Source organism: Rhinatrema bivittatum, chromosome 6 (genome assembly GCF_901001135.1).
Source record: "Rhinatrema bivittatum chromosome 6, aRhiBiv1.1, whole genome shotgun sequence".
NCBI lineage: Eukaryota > Metazoa > Chordata > Amphibia > Gymnophiona > Rhinatrematidae > Rhinatrema > Rhinatrema bivittatum.
This window is the reverse complement of record NC_042620.1, coordinates 291,069,744-291,089,737: the sequence shown is the minus strand read 5'-3', so window position 1 is coordinate 291,089,737 and position 19,994 is coordinate 291,069,744. Positions and strand designations below refer to the sequence as shown.

Sequence of the window (19,994 nt, the reverse complement as noted above, 5' to 3'; positions counted from 1 at the left end):
GTAATCCCAGCAGTGCTCTAGGAACCACTGGTGAGCGCTGACAAACTGTACTCCTGGGGGAATTCTGCACACAAAAACTTACAATTCTGAAAAGTTTATATTGGTCAAAATAACACAATTTACATGACAGTCTTTAAGTAATTACATTTTAAATTAATACAGAAAAAAGGTATTACTTAGAGATGCAGAATTTTAAATATTTTGAGCAGAATTTCCCTAGAAATTCACTGTAAGAGTGTCCCTTCCACTCGCTCTCCCTACTCCCCTGGCCACTTTGCCCTCTCAGGCCCCAACTCCTCTACCTGCCGGTATCTCTCCCCTCCACCTCTAGGCTCAACCCCTTCCACTCTATTGCCAGTCCCAGAATTTGACCCCGTTCTCAGTACTGCCTCTCACACAGGCTCCCTCTGTCCCTCCTTCTCTCTAATACACATACACACACCCTCATACAGGCTCCCTCACTCTCTTGCACACACACATCCCCTCATACAGGGTCCCTCTCTCTTGCATACACATCCATACAAACTCCCTTTCTCTGTCACGTATACATCCTCATGCAGGCTACCTATGACTCTGTGTGAGACAGGCTCTGTCTCACACATACACAATCCCCTCACACACACACGATCCCTTTTTCATACACATGAGATCCCAATCTCTCACACAATCCCAATCTCTCTTCACAATCTCCTCATATAGGCTCCCTCTCTCTGGCACCCACACACAAGCACCCCTTCCCCTCTCTCACCCTCCCCTCCCCTCCCCTCCCCCTGCTCTCACAACCCCTCCACTCCTCTCTCATCTCTCACACCCCCTTCCTCTTTCTCACACCCCTGTCCCTCTCCTCTCTCTCACACACACACACACACACACACACACACATTCACTCTCACCGGGGCCTTCATCTTCGCTGTGAGCGGAGCACACTCCGTTTGCAGCACATGGGGGCCTTCATCTCTGCTGCAAACGGCGCGCCGGGGCCTTCAACTTCGTGCGCTCTGTTCGCAGCATGCCGGGGTTCTCCTCTGCCATTTTCTGCACAGAATTTGGAAATTCTGCACGGGGGGGTGGGGGAGGGGGGTAATACTGCGCTCCGCAGTAGCACAGAATTCCCCCAGGACTAAAACTAATGTCTGTACTTGTAAGCCAGTGCCAGGTTGTCAATAGGGTGGTATTATAGTTCCATGCCAAGAGGGATAAGCTAAACTAGTCCTGTTACTGCCTCACTGCATGTATGGAGATGTAGCTTTGTCAATTGATTTCTTTAAGAAAAGCAGGACTATATCTCCATACATACATAGAGATCAGAACTGGCTCAGTTTTGTCCTCTTGATATGACGCTATATATTCACCCTATTAGTTTGTCAGCTCTCACGAGTGTTTCCTAGGAGACTGATGGGATTGTGAGAACCAAAATAGTCCTCAAAATGGTAAAAAGAAAACTCTTATTTAGAAAGGTGGAAGGGGAAAGGGTTGTGTTCATATTTTTGTAATGAAGTTGCAAGAAGTTTTTTTATATACAGTATAAACAAAATATAAACTTATCTGGCAGAATACAACCACCATGTTGTACAATATAGTTTATGTATACAGCTCTTTATTGGTATCAGCATCCAAGATGCACCAAACCTTTTTCATGTTCTCTGCAGTTGAATCCTCCCAAACAAACTAAGAACACTAAAATGACCTTACAGTACACAATTTTGGCTGCACAAGCTGCATTTAGAAGACTTATAAGAGTCATGTTCTGTTCAATCTTTGCTTCCCATAACCTGTATTTATCACGCAGGTTCTAACCATATATATTGACAGCAGTCCTAATCACGGTTTAGTCCTCTTCACTTCATTCACTTTCTAGTCTCATTATCTCACTTAATCCAGACCTTTTTGTATTTTTACTTTTCTCCCCATAAATATCCATCCTTGCATTTAATACCTTCCACTCGGTTTAACCAGCATGCTTTTTGTTTGAGCTATTTCCCATAGCCATATCTTTAAATCAGTTTTGCACCATTCTCCAGAACAAACATATGACAACTATTACAAATATTATATTGAGGTACCTATTATGGCTGCCATATTACTCCACTCAAATGTGTATAAATAAAGGCCAATGAAAGAGTAGGTGTTCTGTTTTTATTGGTCTTAATACATCAGTGACTAGCTTTCTAGAGTTATCCTCCTTTCATCAGGTCATTGGAGAAATGGCACAGTTGCACTGGGTTTAAATATTTAGACATTAAATCATTTGCATATGTCGTTACTGCTCAGAAAACTGTACAATCCAAAGAGCCTATGTCTTATGACATCCTTTTGTGTTTGTTTCAAAATGTTTATCTGAATTTCAAATGTTTTGTATTCTTGTGTACTCCTAAAATTGTTTCCTTTAAGTACTTTTATCTAAAATATTTGATATTCTGCGCCCTCCAAAACCGCCATTTGGTGTGGATTCCATCAAATCAAATTCATAATTAAAGCACAAAATCAAAAACATATTGGACTAAAACATAGAAAACATCATATAAACACACAATTGCCACAGTTACATAAAAGTATCTTTGAAAAACAAAGTCTTCACCTTTTTCCTAAAAAAAAGATTTTTTCTCATTCCTAAGCTGTTCTGGTAAAGAGCTTCACAGATTGGGGCCAACAAAGGAAAATGCTCTCATGCAAGGAGGTCAAGGGACTTCAAAACGTTTGAATTAAGTTTGTCAGTGTGTGCTATTTGACAAGTTGGGAAGGGGGAGGGCATGGGGAATGGTAACTGTGGAAGTAAGGTAGACTTATATGCTGCTGATCTATTGATTTACATTGCAAACATCAAAATATCTTTCACAGCTGATTAAGCTTATTGAGCAGTTTTTGAGCTTCTCTTTATACAAGATTAATTGGAGCAAATATGTATTCCTTTCCTTAAATGTCTATGATCTTCAGAATAGTTTTGCTTGATTACCTTTTCAGTGGAGCCTGGAAAGGGTCTGCTATTTGTGAATTAATTTGTGTGGACATAAATTAACTCTTGTGATTAATATTAAAGATTTGGTCTCTAACTGTCTCTTCTGTACATTTCATGGTGGGGAAAGGTAGAAATCATTAAGGCATACTCTTAGTATACTACCAATTGTAGTAGCGTGGTGTGTGGGTAGGGAGTACTAGAGGGCAGAAAAAAAGCCTGGACTCCAGCTTAAAACAAAATAGAAGAAAGCCTACTTACCTTAATGGCATCGCACAGATATATTCATGCATACTCCTTAGAGCTGCTTCCTCCCATTTTGGGCCTCCCTGGTTTTTTATTTCCCTCCCCAAGGAACTTGTCCTCTGACTTGGGTACCCATCCTGGGTGGACTGCGCTAGATAGCGGGACCTGGTTCTTTTAAGGTTTTCTGGTGGTCAGAACTATACACCCTTTCGCACTAATCCTATGTGTGCTGTCCATGATTTATTAAGTTCTTCTGGAGAAGTAAAAGGGCAAGAATTGTTAATTTTTTTATTTTTTTTTTAATTATCTAAAGGTAAGGGAAACGGTTTCCCTAACTGTATTATCAGGTGATTCTTTTACAGCAGGATGGTCTGTGGTTGACAGAAGTGCCTACAGAGCATACAAATTTTATCTCATGCATATTCATTGTGCATATCCTGAAAACCCGGCTGGCTGGGGATCCCCAGGATAGGTTCTAGGGCCTCATTTCCTTTGGAAGAAGCTAGCCTCCTATACATGAAAATCTTTGAGATTTGTTTGCCAGAGGATGTGGTTAGTGCAGTTAGTGTAGCTGGGTTCAAAAAAAGTTTGGATAAGTTCTTGGAGGAGAAGTCCATTAACGGCTATTAATAAGTTTACTTAGGGATTAGCCACTGCTATTAATTGCATCAGTAGCATGGGATCTTCTTAGTGTTTGGGTAATTGCCAGGTTCTTGTGGCCTGGTTTGGCCTCTGTTGGAAACAGGATGCTGGGCTTGATGGACCCTTGGTCTGGCCCAGCATGGCAATTTCTTATTTTCTTATGGATCGGAAACTGGAGATTGACCTCAAGAGGATCTTTGAGGTGTCAGCCCGGAGCCTGCATTCTGCCATCTGCTCCAGCTTCATGCAAAGAGCGTGCCTGCGCTGGGTACAACAGCTTCAGGAAGGGCAGGCAAAGTCGGGTGACGAGGTGGTTAAGGCTGAGCGCTTGGAAGCGTCGATTGCATACTTGGCGATGCTTTGTATGATTTGGTGAGAACTTCATCTCGTATTATGGGATCCGCTGTATTGGCCAGGCAGTTATTGTGGCTGCGTAATTGGTCGGCGGATGTGTCGTCTAAGACCCAATTAGGTTTGTTGCCCTTTAAGGGACGTCTATTGTTTGGAGAGGATCTGGAACAATTTATGAAACATCTGGGAGGGAATAAGGCACTCAAGTTGCTGGAAGAAAAACCTAAGAGCAAGTGGAGTTTTCAGTCTCGTTTGCGGTTTCGGGAAGGCAGGAGGTCTCATCATGCAAGAGGTGCCCCAGCTTCGCAGAAGCAATTTACTCCTTGAGGTCAGTCCTAGGGCCAGTCCTTTTGAGGTGGTTAAAGGCCCTTCAGAGCTTCCACAGCAGGTGACTAAATCCTCACAATGAAGCGAGGCCGGTCCACTCCGTTGTTCCCTGAATAGGGGGCCATCTAGCACGATTTTACAAGGAGTGGACCAAGATCACTCAGAATCAGTGGATCCTCAGCGTAATAAGAGACAATTACGCTTTAGGATTTGCTCATACCGTTCATAACATGTTTCTTGTCTCTCCCTGCGGATCATTAGAAAAGCATTAGGCAGTGCGGGAGACATTAAGTTGCAGAGTTTAGGGGCTGTGATTCTGGTTCTTCTGGACGAACAAGGCAAAGGTAGATTTTCCATTTACTTCATGGTTCCAAAGAAAGCACTTTCCGCACGATTCTGGACTTGAAACAGGAAAGTGCAGCGCTAAAGGTTCCGAGATTCCGAATGGAGACTCTGCGGTCGGTAATTATGGCAGTGCGCAAACAAGAGTTCTTGGCTTCTTTGGACCTGATGGAGGTATACCTACATATCCCTATTCGCCAGGATCACCAGTGTTTTGAGGTTTATGGTACTAGGTCAGCATTTCCAATTTCAGGCTCTCCTTTTTGGGTTGGCCATGGCACCATACACCTTCACCAAAATAATGGTGGTGGTGGTGGTGGCAGCGGATCTACGGCGTGAGCGGGTGCTGGTACACCCTTATTTAGAAGACTGGCTCATCAGGGTGAAGTTGGAGGACAATTGTCCCAATGGGGTGCAGAAGGTGATCCATTCTCTGGAATCTCTAGGCTGAGTGGAGAATTTGGCAAAGAGCCACCTAATTCCATCCCAGACTCTCGAATATCTGGGAACACGGCTAGACATGATGATAGGCAAGGTGTTTCTGATGGAGGAGAGAGTGCAAATTACAGAAGCAAGTTTGGCACTTGTCATTGGAAGTGCCCAGAACCTGGGATTTTTTTGCAGGTTCTGGGTTCGATAGCTTCAATGCTGGAGTTGGTACCTTGGGCCTCTGCACGTATGAGACTGCTGCAGAGAGCTCTGTTGGCAGAGTGGAGTCTGTTATCAAAGGAATTTCATTGGTCTGTGCCTCTCAAGGGTTATGCGCGGGATAGTCTGTCTTGGTAGCTGCTAACGCCCAATCTAGTACATGGTGTCGATCTGGAGGTCCCGGATTGGGTAGTTCTTACTTCCGATGCGAGTCTGTCTGGTTGGGGAGCAGTATGCCAACGACAATCAGCCCAGGGCACTTGGTTAGCGGAAGAAGCCTCTTGGTCTATCAGTCACTTAGAGACCAGGGCAATGAGATTAGGAATACTTTCTTTTCTGCCTTTGGTTCGAGGCTGGTAATGAGGGTCTTGTCGGACAATGCGACCATAGTAGCATTATCAGTCAGGGAGGTACCAAGAGTCAAGCGGTGGCCCAGGAGGCCCAGCAGTTAGTTTTTTGGGTGGAACAATACTTGGCTCAGATAGTGGCATCTCACATTGCAGGGGTCGAGAATGTTCAAGCAGATTTTCCAAGTCGCAAGGTGTTGGATCCAGGGGAGTGGGAGTTGTGCGAGGCAGCAAAGCAACTCATCTGAGAAAGGTGGGGCTGCCCCCATGTGGATCTAATGGTGACTTGTCTCAATGCAAAAGCAGTTCAATTTTACAGCCAAAGATGAGAGTATGGAGCCAAGGGAGTCGACGCTCTGGTTCTGCCCTGGCCTCTGGTAGGCAAGATGTTGCATCAGATAGACAGAGACCCAAGCGATGTGGTGTTAGTAGCCCCGGAATGGCCATGTCTGTCATGGTTCACGGATCTGGTCAACATGACAGTGGACGGTCCATTACGATTCAGTCAGCTTCCACGCCTTCTTCATCAGGGTCCTATATTTTCAGACCAGGCCGATCACTTTTGTTGAGTGGCTTGGATTTTGAGAGGCGGCGTTTGAGACAAAGAGGCTACCCAGAGGCTGCACTTCTTCAGACTAGGCAGTAGTCTATTTCATTGTCATATATCCGAGTCTGGAAGATTTTTTAGGCCTGGTGTATAGTTAAAGGAGTACAGGCTTTTTGAAGTCTTCGTTATCTCAGATTTTTATCTTTTCTAGTCAAGGGCCTAGCTTTCAATTCTCTCAGGTAGTGGCTCATGCTTGTCTGCAAGGTAAACTTGAGGGTTGCCTGTTGTCTTATCCTGATGTAGTTAGGTTTCTTTGGGGGGGCTAAGAATTTGCGCTCTCAGATGAAAGTTTGTCCATCCTGGAATTTTAAACTCATTCTCTGAGGTTTGTGTGAGGCACCCTTTGAATCTCTCCGCAGAGCGACACTTAAGAATTTGACTTTAAAGGTTGTTTCTCTTGTGGTCATTTGTTTAGCGAAGAGAGTCTCTCAGTTACAGGCTTTATCTTTCCATGATCCTTTCCTACATATTTCAGACTCAGGAGTGTCCTTGCAGATGGTGCCTTCTTTTCTTCTGAAGGTAGTCTCGGCGTTTTATGTTAATCAGACAGTGGAGCTTCTGGCTTTTCCAGTTCTGGATTCTTCCGGGCTTCATGCATGGGAGCTTAGTCTGTTGGATGTTCACAGGGCTTTGTTGAGATACCTCAAGGTGACTAATGATTTTAGACGTTTAGATCATCTCTTCATTTTATGGAGCAGTTCCAAGAAAGGTACCCATGCTTCTAAGGCTAATATCGCAAGTTTGCTTAAGGAGGCTATTGGTTCGGCCTACATTCTCAAGGGACGTCATATACCTGAAGGTTTGTGGGCTCACTCTACAAGGTCACAAGCAGCCTTCGTGGATGGAGGCTCAGTTGGTGTCATCACAGGAAATTTGTAGAGTGGCGACTTGGAAGTTGCTGCATATTTTTGCGAGGCACTGTTGTATAGATGTAGGGGAGCCAGAGACTTGATCGTTTGGCAAGAGTGTCTTACGAGTGGAACTCTCCAGGTCCCACCCTAATTAGGGAGCTTTGGTACATCACAGGAGTCTGGACTGATCCAGATATGTACAGAGAGAGGAAAATTTGATTCTTACCTGCTAATTTTCACCCCCGTAGTACCATGGATCAGTCCAGAACCCACCCGATCTATGGAGGTAGAGAGTCGTCCGCTCAGCTGTAATTTTCTTGATACAGTCTAAGATTTGTTTTCTAAATTTTGTTAGGTTGTTTGGCTACTTTTTACAAGTTTTTACAAGTGTGTTTGCAAGTGTTTTTTGCTTGGGTATAGATCAATACTGAGGAACTGCAGGTGACACTATGGAATATGAAACAGTGTCAGTGAAGCTTTCTCTGTCTCCATCTGCTGGCAGGGATGCATAAACCCCCAGGAGTCTGGACTGATCTGTGGTACTACGGGAACGAAAATTAGCAGGCAAGAACCAATTTTCCTATAGAGACTGGGACACTGAGGGGCTTCTTGTAGGAGACCATGGCGACCCAGCAGCTGTCCTCCATCCAGCTACAGCTTGTTTCTGAAGGGAGCATTTCCTCTTTTAGAAGAAAACCTTCTAAAAGAGACACTTTGAAAGAAGGGTTGACTGCTACTCCATAGTTCTTGTTTTAAGAAAAAAACTAAAATGTGTGTATACTTAATATGGTAGATGACTAGGTGTGTGTGTGTAATGTGTGTGTGCATAATTTTTTTCTTTATTTTATTGCATTGGGCTTTCCTTAGTGGTACAAGTCTGATAGTTCTCAATGCCTTTTCCTGGGACTGCTGTTTTGTGCCTTTTCAAAATGTATTTATTTTTCATATTTGTGTCCTTACTATATTGACATAAGATCTCAAGGAGAGTTAAGATAAAATGGTACATCCAATATAACTTTAATAAAAATAGAGAATCAGCTGACAATAACATAAATAAATACAAAACAAACAATCTGCTGTTGAAACATCAGTACAACCATCTTCATCTTGTTTATTTCATGCTTTTGCAGCTAGAGAGAGCAAGACATGTTAGGGATTGTATAATAGGTTACAAAATAAATTGTTGAAAATTGGAAAAGATTCAGATTTCTTGTTTGTCACTGTTTTTTTCTATTTTGCCATTTTTTAATTGCAATGAAAAATAAAAAATAATCACTGCCCCCCCCCCCCTTCATTTGACTCTGAGGGAAAATCCCCTCCCCTGATGTCCTCGCGAGGCTGCTAATGTGGCCACCAGAGGTATCGTGATTACTGATGTGGCCTTTCATGCACAAAAGGTTCTCCACCCCTCTTCTAGTGCATTCTTTCCCATAAAAAAGGTGCATTGCTATGCATTTATACCTTGAAGGTACTTGAATGTTAATTGAACTGAAATGACTCATGCCACCCCCTTGCATTCTTGGTGCTCCAAGTTCTCCCGATGATGGCTAAGAAGTAACATTGCTGCAGCATGTCCCCTTTTTAAGGTTCGTTAGAAACCAAATTCATAAAGGTTAGAAATGATCATTAAATTAGCTGTGTAGGCTGGACATGAAGTCCGTTATGCTGATTAATGTCCGTTCGCTTGCTTGTTGAGTGTATTGGAAATCACTACGGCTCACAACCAGTCAGATTAACGCTACCTGACATTATTCTCTCACTTAAACAGCAGAGCAATTTTTCATTGTTCAATTAATGAAAAAAGAGAGTGACTTATTTCTTTACTGTCTGCCTTTTCCTTTTTAATATGCTGGAGAGTAGAATGAAAACTGGTCACTCACTCCTTGGGATGAGTATTCAGGACTGTATAGCATAGTGCCTCTAAATCCGCTCTCTTAGAGCTGAATGGCTGAAGAAAATAATAAACCATGTTTAAGATTCTGCTGTTAGAAACAAAAGCACTCTGGGAGCTTGTGTAGTTGGAGCAGTACGTAAAAGACTTCTCACCCGTTCATAGAGGACACAATTGATAGCCCTGGAAATATCTTTTGCATGCACTGATAACTGCCCAATAGGTGCACATTTGTGTTTAGTACGAAAATGCCTTGTTCTAATGCTTAATACATAGTTTTCACTGAAAGATTTTTCTCATGCGTGGTCCATTTATTTGTACTCTGAATCTGAAAGTCATGGGAAGTTTGATGGTCTGAACAATATCAGATATGGTGGCATTTGAAAAGCCAAAAGCTGTCACTTCGGGAGCTCAATGGATCATGAGTATTAATGTTCTTGCAGCCATTTCTGGGCCCATATGTACACTCTGGTGGGTTTACATCGAAAAGTATGACTTAAATGTGAAATTACCATAAAAAGAAAAAAACTTTTGTTCTCTTTGTTTTCAGGACTGGGATTTGGAATGCTAACAACAACAGCAACCATTGCTAGTACTATGACCACTTCTTCTACAGGAATGGCACCAATCAGTACTGCCATGGCACCAGTCAGCACAGTGCAGGGGCCAGGTTTACATTTTGGAACGAAACCCTCAGGTATAATGCATTAGAAAGTGTATCCATAAGGGAAACTCCCTAAATATAGACCTAATAATTGAACTCTCCCCTTCATTCTTGAATGATAATCTGCCCATTTGGTGATTAAATTGCTTTGAAGAAGGTAATTGTTGAGGGTGTCTGTGTGACTACTTTGGGACCACCACCACACTAAGCAGATATGCGTGGGTAAATAAACATTTTGCGGGCCAGCTCTGTGGCGCAGGCTGCAGTGCTGCCGCTCAGGAGTCCGAGTTCTAGTCTCCTGTTTGGGGCCAGCTGGGATCCGATGCTGCAGTGGCAAACAACCTAATTCTGGGGACTGAGGGAAGACAATTGCTATTACTGCAGTAACCCCTTCCCGGTCATAGCGTGGTGCAGCTGATAAGTCTGGGAAGAGGCTTCACTTCAGCCCTCCTGACCAGCAAAGATGCAGGTCACTCAGATTTGCCTTTTGGGGTGGAGCTGCATTCTTAGAAATGCTTCCCATTCCATGAGCAACCATAGTGGAACCATGCTGTTGGCACTAACCTTTTAAAAAGGAGGTAGAGCAGCTTTTAAAGTAGATGATGGAGCAAAGCCAACAGTTGCTAGAAGTGCTTGATTCAGAACGATGTATCTTTTGAAGGATATTAACAAAATAGGGATGTTAAGGCATGCTGATAGAGAGGTTGCAATAAATGCTGAAATAGCCCAGGTGCCTTTAAGTAAAGAATAGAAAGATTTCAAATTATGCCCGTCACCTGATAAGCAGGTTATTATTACATACTTTGAAATGACTATATACAAATGCTAGAAGTCTAAAAAATAAGATGGGAGGGTTAGAATGCACAGCACTGAATGAAGAATGCACAGCACTGAATGAAGAAGCAGATATAATTGCATTTGACTTATTTTATGAATGTTTTATTGCCAACCGTTTAGTAAGGTTGATAAGCATCCTAAAAATTTTTAAATAAAATGGTATCTCAGAGACCTGGTGGAAGGAGGATAACCAATAGGACACTGTTACTAAGGTACAAATATCGCAATGATAGGATGGATCAATAATTACTGAACATATAGATAGATGTAGTTTAATGGGACAAAGTCAACATGGATTTAGGCAAGGGAATGCTTGCCTCACCAATCTGCTTCATTTTTTTGAAGGCGTGAATAAACGTGGGTAAAGGTGAGCCAGTTGATATAGTGTATCTGGATTTTCAGAAAACATTTGACAAAGTCCCTCATGAGAAACTTCTTATGAAATTAAAAAGTCATGGCATAGGAGGTAATATTCTATTCTGACTTGAGAACTGATTAAAATATAAAAAAGAAAGAGTAGGGCTAAATGGAAGGCTGAGTAAAAGAGAATTGCAGTAGTCAGTACCTGAAAAAAAAATTGATGATTGTAAAACTGTTCTAAAATCACATTGCAATAATAATGGCTTTAATCGTTTAAGAGTCAGAAGTTTGCTATACCCCTCTCTCACTTTCAGGTCTATCCAGTACCGAGCGGTAGGAAGAGCTGCGTTAGTGCCTACGGCACCCGCGGTTGCCACACGCACAGTGCAGCTCACCTACCGCTCGATCCTGAACACTAATTTTATTTAAATGTAAACCGCGTCCGAAAAGCCTTAGGCCCGCGCAACCCATTTTACTGGATAGAGCGCCTATACAGTATCCTGGGTGCGCGGGCCTAAGGCTTCACGCCACGCTAGTATCTGTCATTTCAAATGTCATTTGAAATGACAGATACCAGGAAGCGAAAAAACCAAAAGCAAAAAGTAAGTCGCTTCGCCGCTTCACTCTTCCCTCCTCCCGGAGCAGGGCGCGAAAAGCAGCCTTGCTCCGGGAGGAGGGGAGAATAGACACGGACAGGGGCGAAGCGAAAAAAAACCAAAAGCAATTTTGGTTTTTTTTCAAAAAGCTAAAAGTAAGTTGCTTCGCCGCTATCAGTGTCCCCCCTCCTCCCGGAGCAAGGCTGCTTTTCGCGCCCTGCTCCGGGAGGAGGGGAGAAGAGATGACAGCGGCGAAGCAAAAAAACCAAAAGGGGACCCGACCTGACTTACTTTTGCAGCCGTCCGGCATCGCTGCTCCCCCGCCTCGTCCGGCATCGTTGCTCCCCCGCCTCGTCCGGCATCGTTGCTCCCCTGCCTCGTCCGGGAAGATGGCTGCCAGCACGGGAGAAAGCGGCCCCTGTGCATTCAATTGGCTGCCGTGACGCCAAACTTCGTGACGTCACGTCTTGAGCAGCCAATTGAATGCACAGGGGCCGCTTTCCCCCGTGCTGGCAGCCATCTTCCCGGACGAGGCAGGGGAGCAACGATGCCGGACGAGGCGGGGGAGCAACGATGCCGGACGAGGCGGGGGAGCAACGATGCCGGACGGCTGCAAAAGTGGGTCGGGTCGGGTCCCCTTTTGGTTTTTTCGCTTCGCCGCTGTCATTTCTTCTCCCCTCCTCCCGGAGCAGGGCGCGAAAAGCAGCCTTGCTCCGGGAGGAGGGGGGACACTGACAGCGGCGAAGCAACTTACTTTTAGCTTTTTGAAAAAAAACCAAAATTGCTTTTGGTTTTTTTTCGCTTCGCCGCTGTCAGTGTCTATTCTCCCCTCCTCCCGGAGCAAGGCTGAAAAAGCAGCTCCGGGAGGAGGGAAGAACTGAAGCGGCGAAGCAACTTACTTGCACGGGGGAAAGCGGTCTCCGTGGCAGCCCCAGTCCTCTCCCCTCCTCCCGAAGCCAAAAAAAAAGCGAAAAAAACGTTGCAGCCCCCCTCCGGACATCGGAGGGGGGCTGCAACGTTTTTTTCGCTTTTTTTTTTGGGCTTCGGGAGCAGGGGAGAGGACTGGGGCTGCCACGGAGACCGGCACCCACGATCGCGGCCGGGGCAGGTGAGCGGGGGCTGGGGGAAAGCTTGCCATCTACCCTTACCCCTGCCTCTACTGCAGGGGTCAGAGTAGGCGGTAAGTTTGCAGGTTAAACGCGCGACAAAACGGCAGGGAAAACTAGCGATAGTCGGGGCGCGGGTTACGGGATGCTAGGGAATAGCTAATTCACTCGTTTGCATGCAATATCGAGCTAATTCGCTCGTTTGCATGCAATATACATGCCGCGGGCGGAAGGGGTTGCCCGGGGAATTTAGGACGCGGTAGGAGTAGGTTAAAGGGGATTCGGGATCGCAGGAAGGGCTAACGCGGCCGGAACGTGAGTAAAAAGCGGTTTAGGAGCAGGGTAAACGCGGCCGCACTTTACAGGATAGGCCTGTTTGTTTGAGAGAGGTTTTTTAAAGCTAAGTTCTGTATCAATAATTATTCCAAGGTCTCGAGCATTATCAGTTGGTTTAATAATTGTATTGTTTTGAAACAATAAGGTTGTCTGTCTCAAATTTGTAGATCTTCTTTCCAATAAAATAATTTCAGTTTTATCAATGTTTAGAACAAGTTTCATGTGTGTTAAAAGTTGCTTAATAATTGTCAAATACATTTTTGTTAGTTTGTAAGTCTTTTCGATTGTGTCAGGTATTGGAATCCGTATTTGAATATCGTCTGCATATATATAATGATTGAGACCTAATCCGGCTAGTAGGTGACATAATGGTAGCATGTATATGTTAAACAGTGTTGCCGACAGAGCAGAGCCTTGAGGGACTCCATTATTGAGGCCTATCCTGTCTGATATAGTATTATTGATTTGTACTTGATAGGAGCAATTGTCAAGATATGATGAGAACCATTGCAGTGTGGTTTCTTAAGTCCTATTTCTGATAATCTGTCGAAGTATTGTATGATTTACCATATCAAAGGCTGCAAAAAGATCTAATAAGATTAAGAAATTACTTTGGCTGCTGTCAAATCCTCTTAATACTGTGTCAGTTAATGCTAGCAATAATGCTTGTGTTGAAATATTTTTAAAACCAAACTAGGAAGAGTAAAGAATATTATTCTCTTGGAGATGTTCTGTTAACTGTTTCTGGACCACTTTTTCAATTAATTTGGATAGGAAGGAAAGATTCGATTATGGGTCTATAATTGTTTAGCACAGTTGGGTCAAGATTTTTTTTTGTTTTAGAATGGGTCTGATTATTGCGCACTTTAGTGTTTCAGGGAGGTGACCTTCTTTTAATGAAATATCGATCATGGATTCAATCTGAGGAGTGATTATGGGGTAGATTTTATAAATTTACGCGCGCGCGTACTTTTGTTCGTGCACCAGGCGCGAACAAAAGTACGCTGGATTTTATAAGATACGCGCATAGCCGCGCGTATCTTATAAAATCCGGGGTCGGCGCGCGCAAGGGGGTGCACATTTGTGCAACCTGCGCGCGCCGAGCCCGGCACACGCTGCCTATTCCCTCCGAGGCTGCTCTGAAATCGGAGTGGCCTCGGAGGGAACTTTCCTTCTGCCTCCCCTCACCTTCCCCTCCCTTCCCCTACCTAACCGACCCCCCCTACCTTTGTTGGCAGATTTACGCCTGCTGAAAGCAGGCGTAAATCTGCGCGCGCCAGCAGGCTGCTGGCGCACCATCACCTGACCCGGGGGCTGGTCCGGAGGCCTCTACCACGCCGGCGCCACGCCTCCCGCCCCGAAATTTGTGCTGCCCACTCGACACATCCCCTTTGCAAAGCCCCGGGACTTACGCGCGTCCCGGGGCTTGCGCGCGCCGCTGAGCCTATGCAAAATAGGCTCGGCGCGCGCAGGGGGGGTTTGGGGTAGGTTTTCGTATCTTACGCGCGTACCCCTTTGAAAATCTACCCCTGTGTGTGCTATAGATTTTAATGCTTTTATTGGCACAGAGTCTAGAGGATGATTTGCTGGATTTAATTTCTTTATGAGACTTTGTCTCCACTGTCGATGTTTCTTCAAAATTTGACCATTTGCTAACCTCTTTTGGGTGCATATTTATTTCTTGTTTAGGTATTCAGTCAATACTGATTATTAAATTTACTATTTTATTTTTTAAAATGTGTGTAATATCATTGCACTTATTCTCAGAAAGAGTAGTATTATTATGAGACAAGTTTTTTTGTCAGGTTTCTAATTATATTAAAAAGTGTTCTAGGATTATGGGAGAACTTTTGGATCTTGTTACTGAAATATTCCTTTTTTTGTATTATTTATAAGTTTGTACTTGGCAAGAAAAGAGCGATAATTATTCAATGTATGAACAGATTTATTTTTCCTCCATGCTTTCTCTTTTTTTTCCTCCATGCTTTCTCTTTTTTTTCTGAGGAGTTTTTTTGCAGTATCAATTTGTTATACCAAGGATTTTGTTTCTTTTGTTGATTTAATGATTTTTGTTTTTGTTGGATTTAGATTGTCAGCAATAGTGGATATGATTTTGAGCCAGGAGTGTATGGCATTTATACCATTAGATAAATCAATGCTGTTAATGTTCTTGTCAAACTCCTTTTGGAGATCTTCAGTTTTAAATGGAGGTCAATATGTAAAAGCAATCGGGAGAGCAGGGCTTGAGGTTGGTTTAGACATGAATGTCATATTTGTATGGATTAAAAAATGATCCTACCATGGAACTGGAGTGTATTTAGTTGATGAAGCAAATACTTTTTTTGAATTCTTAAAAATTAAATCTAGGGAATGTCTGGCTTTGAGTCGGGTCTGATATGATTAATTCATAGCTAAGTGCTGAGAGTGATTCTATGAAGGTGCAGCAGGTGGTAGAGAGCGGTTTAGTATCTATGTGGAGATTAAAATCGCCAAGAAGTATTGAGGGTTTATTTGGATTCAGAGTGGAGACAAAAAAATTCTATAATAGGCAAAATGTTATGATTTAAAAGACTGGGCGGACAGTAAAGTAAGCATACTTGCAAATTCTTTGAGTCAAATAGTGCAATTTCATAATGTTGTGGTATACTCATAAGTAGTAATTTCAAAGCAAAATCTTTCTTTGCAATAAGCATGAGTCCACCACCTCTGCGTTGAGGTCTGGGTACTAAGTGTCATAATTTTCATTGGCTATTTGATTAGGAGCCAGGTTTCTGTTATTGCAGTGAAATCTGGTTTGTGGTCATGTAGTAAGTCGGAAATCAGTACAGTTTTTTTTGTTAATGATTGCACATTAATAAGAAAAAAAATATTAATAGAAGAAAACTAGTGTCATTAGCAGGTATATTCACTAAATTGCGATTGGATATAGTCCTTACTTCTTTTTGGATATGTTGTCTTCATGTTGATTGCAGATCTCTTACCGTATTTTCCGTGATTTAAACAAACAGGAATTGAGAATTTTATATTAGTTAATGTTATTATAGTCAATATTATACAAGAAAAATGTATATTCCACATGTTCCATAGTTCACAGTGGATTCTATAAGAAACATACACAATAAATCTCTCATCACAAATAAGATACAATAATGTACTTTTTAATACTGTAACAGACCATAAATATCTCATAAAATAAATATCAAGTAAAAACAAAACAGTAAAAGCAAAAATAAAACACATTAAATCATATAGATTAAAAGTAAAAAAAAAAAAGATAAAAACAGAAGTGACAGACAAATACTGCCATCATATTTCCCTCTCCCCATACACTTTTTGAAAGAGAGTGATTTTTAATGCTTTCTTGAACTGCTTTGTGTCTATCATACATAACTGTTCAGGGAGAGTATTCCAAAATGCAGGGCCCACAAAGGAGATGGCACATTCCTGGGCCTCCTTCAAGCAAACCAGTCTAAAGGGGAAGGTACCCCGAGCAAGCTTTTACCAGCTGTGAACATAAGGTGTGCAATGGAGCAATTTTATCGTTCACAATCAATTTATGAATTAACATAGTCCCTTTATATTTTATTCTCTATTCTGTTGGAAGCCAATAGAGGGTTTTCAACACTAGAGTTGTGTTCAGCTGTCCTAGTACCTGTAAATAGCTTTATTCTGGATAATTTGAACAACTCTTAAATTCAAAGTTGGGATGCCTAAAGCGCAATGAATTACAATAATCAAGCTCACCCAGCACAAGCACCTTCAATACTGATGAAAATCCTCTCCCAACAAGAAAGGTTTTGATGTAATATGGGACTTCATTATAAGCTGTGCATCTAAAATTACCCCCAAACTCCATACTTGTCTTGCTAGTGGTAAGGTAACATTCCAACATTAAAAACTGCTGGAACGTCTGGATCATGAAACATCTCCAAAATAATAAAATCTGACGACTTCAGGTTTAATGTTAGTCGATTATGGGATAACCATGCACCAGTGGATGATAGAGAGTAAATTCTGTATGGCCTGACAGGTAGAAAGTTTAGGTATAAAAAACTGAATATCATGTGTACAACTTATAACAGTCTCCCAGTGCGTAAACAAGCCATGTAAACACTGAACAGTAGAGCTGACAGAGCAGAGCCATGTGGCACCCCGTTAGGCATGTTATGAAAGTCAGAGTAGGCAGAGGCAATTGACACACACTGCTGTCATTTAGAAAGAAATGACTGAAACCATTTAAATGCAGTCCCTGAAATTCTTGTTTGAGCCAAATGAAAGAGCAGAATGCCCTGGGTCAGTGTATCAAAGTCTGCAATTACATCTAATAAAACCATTTCAAAACTCAACACCCTGATCAAAACCTCTCCTTATAGCATCTATGCTTGTCAGTAAAAGTGTCTTTGTACTAAAAAAAAATTTCTAAAACCAAATTAATATTGGCCTGAAGTTCCATTCTCATTAAAAAAAAACAAACAAAAAAAAAAACAACTCATTCAACTGGGTTAAAACTACATTCTCTATGATTTTTGCCAAAAAGGGGAGTGTTGAAACAGGGCATAACACAGGGAGACAAGACATTTGCTGGCTCCAGTTCCCTCCCCCTCCAAAAATACACCACACTTTAATGGAGTTGAAAAAGGCCGCAGTTTATTGAATTACCCGAGCCCGAACAACATGTAACAAATATATAACTTTAACATTTCAAACAGTCTCCCCGCCCTGTCCTCTACCACCTCCATCCAGTGGTAAAGTTGCTGTTTTACCCTCCCTCTTTGCTCGCCCCCAGCGATGGCAAGCTTTGGCCATGAACCTCAGCCCCCCCCCCCCAAAGCTCTTTTGCCCTCTCGAGCAGCAGCCCCCCCCAACTGCCTGAAACCCCCCCCACTCCAATTAACCTTGCATCTTCCCCCATTACAGCATGGGCTCGGGTTTCCACCACCAACAGACATATCCTCCTTTGTGTCCTTGTTCCCCCACTGCGGCATTTACAACTTTAAAATTTCCTTCTTGAGCCCCCTTTGCAGGGTAAGATTGAAAAGATCCATACCAGTCTCTGATAAATGGATCCCATCCCCACAGAATAACCCGGCCTCCATTCCTCTGGACCACTCATGCTGCACACTAAAACCACCCTCCCAAGACATCCATCTGTTTATTCATTTTTACCACTCCCCGGGTCCACAAGGCCTGATCCTTGCCGCTTAACTGCATGATCATATCGGACCACCCTAATCTGATATTCGGCTATCTGATCATAATTTGGGCTAAGTCCTTTTTCATGCATGTCAATAAATCCCTGCAGGATTTTTTCCTGATATCATTACCCCCAAGGTGAATTAACAAGATGTGGGGCACCCCCACATAGCTATCTGCTCCTGCAAGAGGTCATCCCACACCATGCCTCTTTTGCTGAACCAAGCCAAGGTCCAATTCTGTTTCTCCAGCTCCAGTTGCTCCCCGTAAGGCCTCCTCATCGCCCGTCGCTGTGCTCGATGAATGAACAAGTGGTCACAATCTAGGCACACCCTATCACTGGCTGAACCCCCTTTTGCACTGCAAAATAAGGATAAACAATTAGTGCCCATCACACTTACTCTCCCCTCCCCCCCCCCCCATCCCAACAGCACTGTAACTCTAGGTGCGCACATTCGACCTGAACGCCTGAGACTTCCATCTCTGTATCCCTTTGATCCCCTCAACCGAGGTAACACCTTCTGCTGCCAAAGTGGCAGCCTCGATCCTAAAGGAATGTGAACTAAAATCCCTAGTCTCCCATCCCATCCTCCATACCACCATATGCAACACTCTATTGAATTGAAATCTGGTTGGGGGGTTCCATTCTCATGCACTAACAAAGGGGCGGAGACAGCCGGCCTCCATCAACCATACTCTTGCAATGTCCTTACAGGGCATATCCACAGACTAGCAGCCGGGAAAGGTAAGATAGACTGCCCCTTCCCTTGCTGATCCGTCTTCGACTTCTGTAAAAACATCACCCATCCCCTGCCCCACCTGTACCTGCTCCACCCGCAACCCAGTTTCTCCAACCGTGTTCCTCGACTTGGCCACCAACTCGCTTATCCGCATGGCCCTGAAAAAGGCAAGCGAGAAAGCCACCCTGAATAGCAAAACCTCATAGCTGGACCAAAAGCCGCCCGCAATTGCGCAGTGAGGTGCAGCAAGTCCCCGTGATAGATCAGCTTCCTCCTATCCCCTGCACGCCCCATACCCCTCCGCCACCCACCTAATATCCTCTTTACCATAAAGTTTGTTAATGGATTACCCCAGCCCTTCAACTTCTGGAAGAATTAAAAACCCACTACCTGAGCCCTAACCGCTGTTACCGCAAAACCCTGCTGCTTTGCCACAAGATAAATTGTACCACCATCCCGGCCTCCCCTACAGCCCACCCCATGCAGGAAATTGGCTACAGCTCTATGACCCGAAGTATAAGCCTGCACCACCCCCAAGTTATCACATCAAAAGACTACCCTCTTATTTTTCAACTGTGTCCCCCAAACTGCCATGTCCACTACCATGGGAAATAACTCCAAGAAAGTTATATTTTTGGTTAATCCCGCCTCTACCCAATCTTCTGGCTAAGGCCTAGCACACCATTCCCCATGAAAATAAACACCGAAACCAAAGGCACCCGCCACATCCGAAAATAACTCCAACTCTTGATTCGAGGTCTCGTCTTCCGGGATAATGCGTATACCATTGTAAGAATCCAAGAATATCCTCCACACCTCTAAATCCTCTTTAATCCTAAGTGTAACCCGAATACGATGATGCCCAGCCCTAACCCCCCTGTGGAAGCCAAGAAATGCTGATCACCCGGCAAGCAAAATTCAGGGAGCCCACTAGGGACTGCATCTCTCGCAAGGTTA

The 19,994-nt window shown here is 43.5% G+C and overlaps 1 protein-coding gene across 5 annotated transcripts in view; it reads left to right on the top strand.

The window, feature by feature from the left end:
- NUP62CL (nucleoporin 62 C-terminal like) overlaps window positions 1-19,994 on the top strand; it is a 127,157-nt gene that overhangs the window by 37,947 nt on the left and 69,216 nt on the right. For all 5 annotated transcript variants that reach the window (XM_029607338.1, XM_029607342.1, XM_029607341.1 and 2 more), the window contains one exon: window positions 9,756-9,902. In XM_029607338.1, the coding sequence (XP_029463198.1) occupies window positions 9,756-9,902 (147 nt within the window). The remainder of the gene's footprint in view (window positions 1-9,755; window positions 9,903-19,994) is intronic.